Source organism: Myotis brandtii, unplaced genomic scaffold, assembly GCF_000412655.1.
Source record: "Myotis brandtii unplaced genomic scaffold, ASM41265v1 scaffold187, whole genome shotgun sequence".
Classification (NCBI taxonomy): domain Eukaryota; kingdom Metazoa; phylum Chordata; class Mammalia; order Chiroptera; family Vespertilionidae; genus Myotis; species Myotis brandtii.
Genome location: NW_005356944.1, coordinates 2,149,050 through 2,157,195, shown reverse-complemented (window position 1 = coordinate 2,157,195; position 8,146 = coordinate 2,149,050). Strand labels below are relative to the sequence as shown.

The following is an 8,146-nucleotide window of genomic DNA, read 5'->3' as shown; positions in this document are numbered from 1 at the left end:
AGGGTGGCCCCGCACAGGTCTATGAGGGAGCCGTCCTGCAGCACATTGGACTCGTTCTCCACCTGCCAGGGGAGCAGAAGGGCCTGACTGCCCAAGAGGCCCCCACGCCCCTATCATCGGGCAGCCCTCTCCCCAGACTAGCCACCCATCCATCCCACAGAACCTCCCTGGAGAGGGCACCCTGGACTGTCAGAGCAGGCTGGGGGGAGGGGGTGTGGCTGGGACAGAGAAGGGGAGGGTTGGGGCAGAGGAGGGGGCAGGACCAAGAAGCAGGCAGCACCATCTCAGAAGGAGGGCTGGCAGGTGCTCCCAGGGTCCCTCACTCAACAGTGTGGGCCTTGGTTACCTCATCCGTCAAATCAGGTCTGGACCCAAACGGAGTTTTCCCAGGCTCCCCCCTAGCGGCAGAGGCAGGAAACTCTTCTATTTCTGGGGACTGAGCCCACAGCAGCCCAAAGGCTGGGTTAAAGCCCGGACTCTAGAGCTAGACTGCCTGGGTGTGATTTCTGGCCTCACCAGTTACTACATCTGTGTGCCTGGTGGAGTGACTCGACCTTTCTGTGTCTTCACTTCCTTACCCTCCAGATGGATTCCACTTTCCTGTATGTCAAGTGGTTCTCATGAGTCAATCAATGTAAACTGGAACGTGCCTGGAACTCAGCGAATGGTAGTGACACATTCGCGTGCATAATTTTTAAAAATAATGTTTCCCCAAACCTCCCAGTAGAATTGATGCTCTGGATGGATAAGCCACGTTTTCCCTTGAGGTTTTGCATTTCCTTGCCCGACACGCTCATCCCCAGAAGGAGCTCTGCATTGCCCATTGAGGAACTTGGCCACATGACCCTCTCCCAGCTCCTAATGTTAGTTTCCCATCCGGACCACATGGAGCATTCGCTGTCACCTGCATCAGAACTACTCCATAGGCCCTCCCGCTGGGAGAGGATAATAAAGCTAAACCCGTCTGAATGTGACAGACACGTTACCAACTGCCAACACTTTAGGCTGTAAACTGCTCACACATGGGCCAAGTGTCACTCTCATAAGAGCGTGTGATTTTGTTCCGCTGCTGGCAGACTCTAAGCCAGCGGTTCTCAACCTGTGGGTCGCGACCCCTTTGGTGGTCGAACGACCCTTTCACAGGGGTCGCCTAAGACCATCCTGCATATCAGATATTTACATGACGATTCATCACAGTAGCAACATCACAGTTATGAAGTAGCAACGAAAATAATTTTATGGTTGGGTCACAACGTAAGGAACTGTATCTAAAGGGCCAGAAGGTTGAGAACCACTGCAAGCCATTTGGTACTGCATGGCGTGCCTGTGTGTGCTCCACTTCCTTGACCGCCAACAAGGGTGGTACTTGGGGACGTTAGCCTGGTCCCCTCTGTGCAGCAAGCGGCACCTGGAGCCTGTTGGGGCTCCCTCGTGCAGGAGGACTGGACACCACCTCCTGGCTTGGGCAGGGGGACGGGCAGATTTGGAGATCCCAGGAAGGATGACTGCGCGGGGAGGGAGGGAGGGGACAGACCACCTACCAGCTTCCCCCGCTGCTGTGCCGAGCGGCTGTCCCTCAGAGTATAGACGTTCCCACAGACTGAGATCTCCCGCCAGACACCTGGGGCCGAGTCCTCAGAGAAGCCGCCCGCTGGGTGCATCACCAGGACCCCATTGGTGGTTAAGCCGTCCATCAGGCCATCGGGGGTCCGCCATTTGGCTGCCCGCTCCTGGGACCACACGTGGGATCAGACCACACCCTCAAGTGGCCCCCCAGCAGGTCATGAGCCAGGGGGGCTGTCCCTCTATCCTCAAGGTCACAGGTAGCCCAGAGGGGACTAACGTTGGCGCTGCCTGACCTTGGACGTCATCTGACCTCTCTGAACCTCACTTTGCTCATTGGTTAAGTGGGGTGCTAAGCCCTGTATAGGTCATAGTTATGATTACTGAGGGCTGGTCCATCACCCCAGGATGCTGCCCCTCCCCAGCCTACCCCACAGCTCACTCTCAGATGAAGCGCTGGGCCCTGCCTGGGGCTCACTCACTCCAAGGAAGATGTTGCTGGAGGCATCGAAGCCGGCGGCATAGATGCGGGCAGTATAGGGCGGCCTGCGGTCACACAGGATGCGGCAGGCATAGCGGGAGATGGTGCTCTGGGGAGAGGGGCCCTCGGCCACCCCTCCTCCAGGAGACGTGTCTGTTACCACAAAGTCGATCATGTTCTCTGTGGAGCGGCCGATCTGTGAGGAAGGGGAAGGCAAGCACAGGGATGCCATGTGTACAGGTCAGTCCCCCGGCTTCCCACCCCCGGGGTTCCTGGTAGCTGCTCTGCATGCAGAGTCACCCAATAATGAGGGGGCAGCACCATCTCAAGTCCCCGGGGAGCTCCAAGTCCAGTTGCTAAGGTCCAGGGCTTCTCCCTCACCTCCCCCAAAGCTCTGGGGAGCATCCCCCTCAATAAAAACTAGCCGATTTGCCGACTGCACAGTGAAAGGGTGATAGCCATGGTCTGGAAGTGCTCACATATTAGCAGCAACTAATGAATCTGTAGTGTTTATTATATGCCAGGCTCCTGGCTAAGCATTTTCTGTGCCATATCTCAGTTAATCTTCCCAATAACTCCTCAGGTGGGTACTATTCTGGGCCCCACCTGAGCGATGAGGTAAGCAAGGCCTGGAGAGCGTAGGTGACTCTTTCTCAAAGCCACCAAGCTAGTAAGCAACGGAGCTGGGATCTGAGCCAGGTGGTGTGACTCTCACACAGCACTCTGAACCCCTAAACTGTATGTCCTCCCACAGCTGGGGTGTCCGGTCTGGGGTTTGAATCTTGATACAGCGACTACCTGCTGTGTGACCCTTGCTGGGATGTCCTGCTTCCTCATCTAAAGAGAGGTCAACTGCACTAAGGCCCCCAAAGCACCTTCCCCAGGGCCTTCGGTCCTCCAGCCTCCCCCTGGAAGGTGTGTAGAGCCGACCGTTGAGGCTGGTGGCCAGGAGGCGTGTGGAAGGGCCCGAGCATACCTGGAACATGTCTGTGTCACTGTCATGTGTGTATTCGACTATGACCGAATGGCTCCGGGACAGTGTGTACGAGATGCTGTGCTGGCCCCGGTTACTCAGTGCCTGGCGGGGAAAAAGAAGAGTGAGCGGCCATGAGAAGGGTGAGCCTCTGAACTAGAAGCTGGGGCCCGAGGCCAGCGGCCACTCCTGGGGAAGGGTGGTTCTACCCTTTGCAGAGGCGTGTGGCCCAGCCAGCATTCACACAGGTTACCTTCTTTGCTCGCTCCAGCCACCCCAACAAGGAGACATGGTTATCACTCCCATTGTACAGCTGAGGGAACAGCAGCTCAGAGAGAAGAAATTGGCCTAGTCATGGAGCAGGAAAGAGCAGAGCCCTGATTCTAACCCAAAGGCTTTTCCTTTGTCATTGCTGTGTGACTCTCATGTCCCCTCTCTGACCCTGGGCTGCCTCTAAAATTAGCCCTCGCTGGTTTGGCTCAGTGGATAGAGCGTCAGCCTGTGGACTGAAGGATCCCTGTTTTCAATTCCAGTCAAGGGCACATGCCCAGGTTGCAGGCTCGATCCCCAGTGGGGGGCATGCAGGAGGCAGCCAATCAATGATTCTCTCTCATCATTGATGTTTCTGTCTCTCTCTCCCTCTCCCTTCCTAAAATCAATAAAAAAATTTATTAAAAATAAAATAAAATAATGCTGCCCGGCTGGCGTGGCTCTGTGGTTGAGTGCTGACCTATGAACTAGGAAGTCACGGTTCGATTCCCAGTCAGGGCACATGCCCAGGTTGCGGGGTAGATCCCCAGTGTGGGGCGTGCAGGAGGCACCTGATCAATGATTCTCTCTCATCGTTGATGTTTCTATCTCTCTCTCCCTCTCTCTTTCTCTCTGAAATCAATACAAATATTAAATAAATAAATACATAATGCTGCTAACTGTCCAGTGGATGGCGTCTGGTGGTGAAGGAAATGCTTCGCAAACTGGAAAGGACGGTGCACCCTGCAAAGGCTCTCCCACCAGCACCATTTCTCTGGCAGCCCAGGAGGCAATGAGTAAAGACACAGTGAGCTCCCGGGCTCCAGTGGGGTGTGGGCAGCAAGGGCAGGACCGCTACCCGGGTCTGCTGGGAGAAGCTGCTTGCCTTGGAGACGAGCGGCGTGGAGATATGGTGCATGACGTCTGGCTTCACTCCGTTGGCATGTGGCCTGCGGTTCAGTGCCAGGCGGCTTCGCCGGCGGCCCTTGTCCCCACTGGATAGACAACCATTGTAGCTGTGGATATGGGGAGTTAAGCAAAGGTTGCAGGGAGAGAGATACAAGTGAGCCTTTGAGAGGCTAGTAGGAACTGCCAACTTCTGGGCGGATCCTACCTTAATAAACAAGCCCTAGGACCACCTGCAACCAGAAGACCCTACTGATCAAAGTGGGGCCTTTCGGGAGCGGACTGGGTCAGAACACCTTGAAAGGATTTTTCATTCAATTAACCAGTGATTCCTGGCCCCCTGAGCCATTGCCCGGGCAGGTGCCGGGCACTGGGGTGGCGTAAGTGATGAACCACAGGTCAGCTCTATGCCCTAGTGGTGGCAGAGGGGGATCCTCAGCTTTTCCAGGAACCTGGGTGCCACCTGCCATGACCCAGGCACAAGTCAAGTGCACTACAAGCTCAGAGGCCGGAGAAGGGAATTCTGGCCCCAGGATCAGGTTTCTAGGAGAGAGCACACCTCTGCTGGGCCTTGAAGAACTGGAAAGGAGTCACCTTTAGCAAACTGCCATTTATGACACCACAGTACTACCGGAAACCAGAATGAAAGAAAAAAAATAGACCCACAATGCCACGCCCTCCATACAGCCATTCACATCAAACTTCTACCTTCCTTTCCAGCTCTTGTCCGGAGGGAATGATGTGGAAAGCAAGGATGGGGTGAGTCACAGACTTGATTGCTGCCACATACCGGAGCCTCCCATGTTCCTGGTGCTTCATTAATTACCTAATGGGACCTGCGCGATGTCCTGCCACGCAAGTGTCTTTCTTCCCATTTTACAAATGAGGAAAATTGAGGCTCAGGGAGGTAGAATGACTTGCCCGAGGTCCCAGGCCAATAAGTGAAAAAGTCTAGATTTGAACTCGGGTCTGTCTGACTCCAGCCTCTCCTGCAGAAGCCCTTTCAGAGGTAAGGCTCATCGTAAGCAATGGCCCTGAGGCTGGCAGAGCTTGATGAGATCAGGGCATGGTGACTCAGGTGGTGAAGTGCAACAGGAGAAGATGAGGTTCGTGGAAGGGCCCAGAAAACCAGGCTGAGGAGTCTGGCCTTGAGTCTGTAAGCAGTGGGGAGCAATGGATGGTTTGACAGGATGAAGAGCTGCCAAATACAGCCAAGGACCACCTGATCAGAACCTTCTAGGAGCTTGTTAAAATACAGATTCCCTGGCCCTACCCATGGAGATGGTGATTCTGTAGGTGTGGGATGGGCCTGTCACTGGCCACTTTCCATGTGTTCTCCAGGTGGCTCAGATGTACAGACAGTGTGGGCTTCAATGCTCGGCATTGAACCACCAGCTGTCAAGAGGACCTGACCCTAGGGCTGTGCTCTCCCCCATCACTGGTCTCACCTCCATCTGCAAAGACAGCCCTGACTTTGGAACACCAAGCAGCTGCTATTCTAAGGCAAGCACCCCTGAGAGGGGCATCACTCTTACCCTTGTAAGCTCCTTCCACATATGGGGTGGGGCAGTTCAGGACGCAGGCTGGGGCTCAGAAGGGCCTAGCTGAAATCCTGGCTTGTCCATTTATCACATGACCTCTGTAAAACGGGGCTAATTTATCAGGGCCTACCTGTGGGTTCATTGTGAGAACTAGACGAGATAAAGCCTTTAAAAATGCTTGGCACAGAGTTTGGCATATATATAGCAGACCCTTAATAAATGTTAGCTATTATTATTTTTAAAAGCACATGGGCCTGGCTGGTGTGGCTCAGTGGTTGAGTGTTGACCTATGAACCAGGAGGTCATGGTTTGATTTCATGCCCAAGTTTCGGGGTCCATCCTCAGGAGGGGGCATGCAGGAGGCAGCTGATCAGTGATTCTCTCTCATCATTGATGTTTCTATCTCTCTCTCCCTCTCCCTTCCTCTCTGAAATCAATAAAAAAAAATTTTTTTAAAGCACATGGCATGTGTATGTCAACAAACAGTAGCCAGTATTATTTCTACAAAATCATCATAATGATAATATAGCTTCTCGGATATTTTCTTCAGGGCAGATGGCGGAGAGAAAGGCCAGAAGGAAGTATTCATGGGGGAGAAGGAGGGATCTGTGTCTAGGGGAAAAGCAAAGTGGTTGTTGCAAGGATCCTGACCAGACAGAGACCAGGAAGTCTACCCAGCCACCAACTTGCATCACTTCCTCTCTTCTGGCCTCATTTTTCTCATCTGTAGCATGAAAATCAGCTGTGGCTTTAGTGAAAGTGCACTAGACCTAGAGTAAGAAACCTGGATCCAAATCCCAGCCCTGCCACTTACCAGCTGTGTGCCCTTGGACCAGTCACTTCCCCTCTCTGAGCCTCGGTTTCCTCACCTCCTTCCTCACAGCATCTTTGTGAAGATTGAAATGAAATAATGTCCATGAAAGGGCTTGGCACAGGCCTGCCTCCCAGAACACTTGATACGTGCCAGGCACTGTTCTATGTGCTTTACAGCAATCACCTTATTCCTTCCTTCCAACAACCCTCTGAGGTATTATCATCATCATCCCTATTTGTAAAAGGGGAAAACGGAGGCAGAGGGAAGTTAAACAACTTGCAGAGGCAGGACTTGAACCAAGCAATTTTGATAGAGAACCAGAGTTCTTCCCCTCAAACTACACACTCACAAGGTGGTTCATGAAAGGCAGCTGTGTTACTTTTTTCTGATCAGAAACAGGTGGGTAGCTAAGAGTTGTCTTCGTAATTTATGAAAAATGGGAAGATAAAATAACAATTATGAATTGAGTGGGTTTGGTCAACTCTGTCTCTCAGCTGGGAAGGTGAGGAAGGACAAAGAGCAGAAGGTCATAGATGGGGAGGACTGGGGCCCTTGGTTTGGTTGCCCTGCAGGGAGCCTGGTGCCCCACCCCACCTGGGCCAGGGACGCTCACCCCAGGACGATGAGTTCGCCATACTTGATGGGCTCCTCGCCTGGCTGCACATCTTCACCAGAAGAGAGGATGCAGGAGCCCTGGCTCCCAGGGTGCTGGAGGTCTGAGGTTCGGGGGGACCCCACGTCGGGGTTTCCTTCCAGCACCATTCTGGGCAGAATGGGAGAGGAGAAAAAGAATTTTGTAGCCTCCCATCCCATCCCCCCTCAATGCCAGCTCTGGCCTGCTGCTGGGCCACCTAGGCTAATGCCAGAATGACCTTTCACCGCCTCTGTTGCTATGGCAACCACTTCACCTCTGCCTCTCCTAAACTGCCCTGGGTTGCTGGGATACCAGGGAAGGGAGTTGATAGGTGGAATGGAACCAAGAGGGAGAAGCCCACAGAGGATGGGAAAATGTGGTGGGGTCGGAGGGATGAACTAACTTGGGATGGCCAGAGGCTTCTTTTTGGCCAGGACTCCAGTCTGGGATGTTTTTGGAAGAAGGGTACCTCAGGAGTTGGGGGTCCTTAACTCCTCATCTCAGACTCGGCTCCTGGGTTTAGCTCTCAGCCCCAGGACCTTCCTTCTGGCAGGTTATTGGAATCTGTCCTTTTTAATCTTTCCGCCTCTTCGCAGGTCTGGCCTCTGTCTGTCTGCTTTCTCAATGACTCTCCGTCCTCCCCGCCTCTGTCCTTTTCACCATCTCCCTTCCCACCTTCTTCCCCATCTCCGCCTGTTTGTCCACCTCCACTTCCCTATCCATCTGCCTCAGTCTGTCCATCTTGGCCTCGCCCTCCGGCCAGGCCTCTGGACCCATCCCGGGTGCGCGCCCCCTTCCTCCCTCAGGTGTCTGTCTGCAGTCCCCGAGCTGTCTGGGTCTCTGGAGGCCTGTGGGGGCGGCGCTCCCCCCTCCAGCTAGGCTGCAGCAGAGCCCATCTCCGCAGGAAGCCTGTTTGGAAAACACCCGCGCAGGAGGGGCTGCGCCGGGCAGGCCCGCGCCCCGCACCCGGGCCAGGCACAATGAC

The 8,146-nt window shown here is 54.1% G+C and overlaps 2 protein-coding genes across 2 annotated transcripts in view; both read right to left on the bottom strand.

Moving 5' to 3' along the window:
- DPP3 (dipeptidyl-peptidase 3) overlaps positions 1-2,119 on the bottom strand; it is a 28,654-nt gene extending 26,535 nt beyond the window's left edge. Inside the window, exon 1 of the mRNA XM_014538076.1 lies at positions 2,046-2,119. The gene's annotated coding sequence lies outside the window, so the exon portion shown is untranslated. The remainder of the gene's footprint in view (positions 1-2,045) is intronic.
- The window catches only part of PELI3 (pellino E3 ubiquitin protein ligase family member 3), a 10,205-nt gene extending 2,746 nt beyond the window's left edge, over positions 1-7,459 (bottom strand). The window contains exons 1-7 of the mRNA XM_014538221.1: positions 7,141-7,459; positions 6,528-6,599; positions 4,153-4,282; positions 3,021-3,122; positions 2,046-2,240; positions 1,542-1,730; positions 9-62 (exon numbers count right to left, since the gene is read on the bottom strand). Coding sequence (XP_014393707.1) covers positions 9-62; positions 1,542-1,730; positions 2,046-2,240; positions 3,021-3,122; positions 4,153-4,282; positions 6,528-6,599; positions 7,141-7,340 — 942 coding nt within the window. The 5' untranslated portion in view covers positions 7,341-7,459. The remainder of the gene's footprint in view (positions 1-8; positions 63-1,541; positions 1,731-2,045; positions 2,241-3,020; positions 3,123-4,152; positions 4,283-6,527; positions 6,600-7,140) is intronic.
- Between the last annotated feature and the right edge of the window lie 687 nt (positions 7,460-8,146).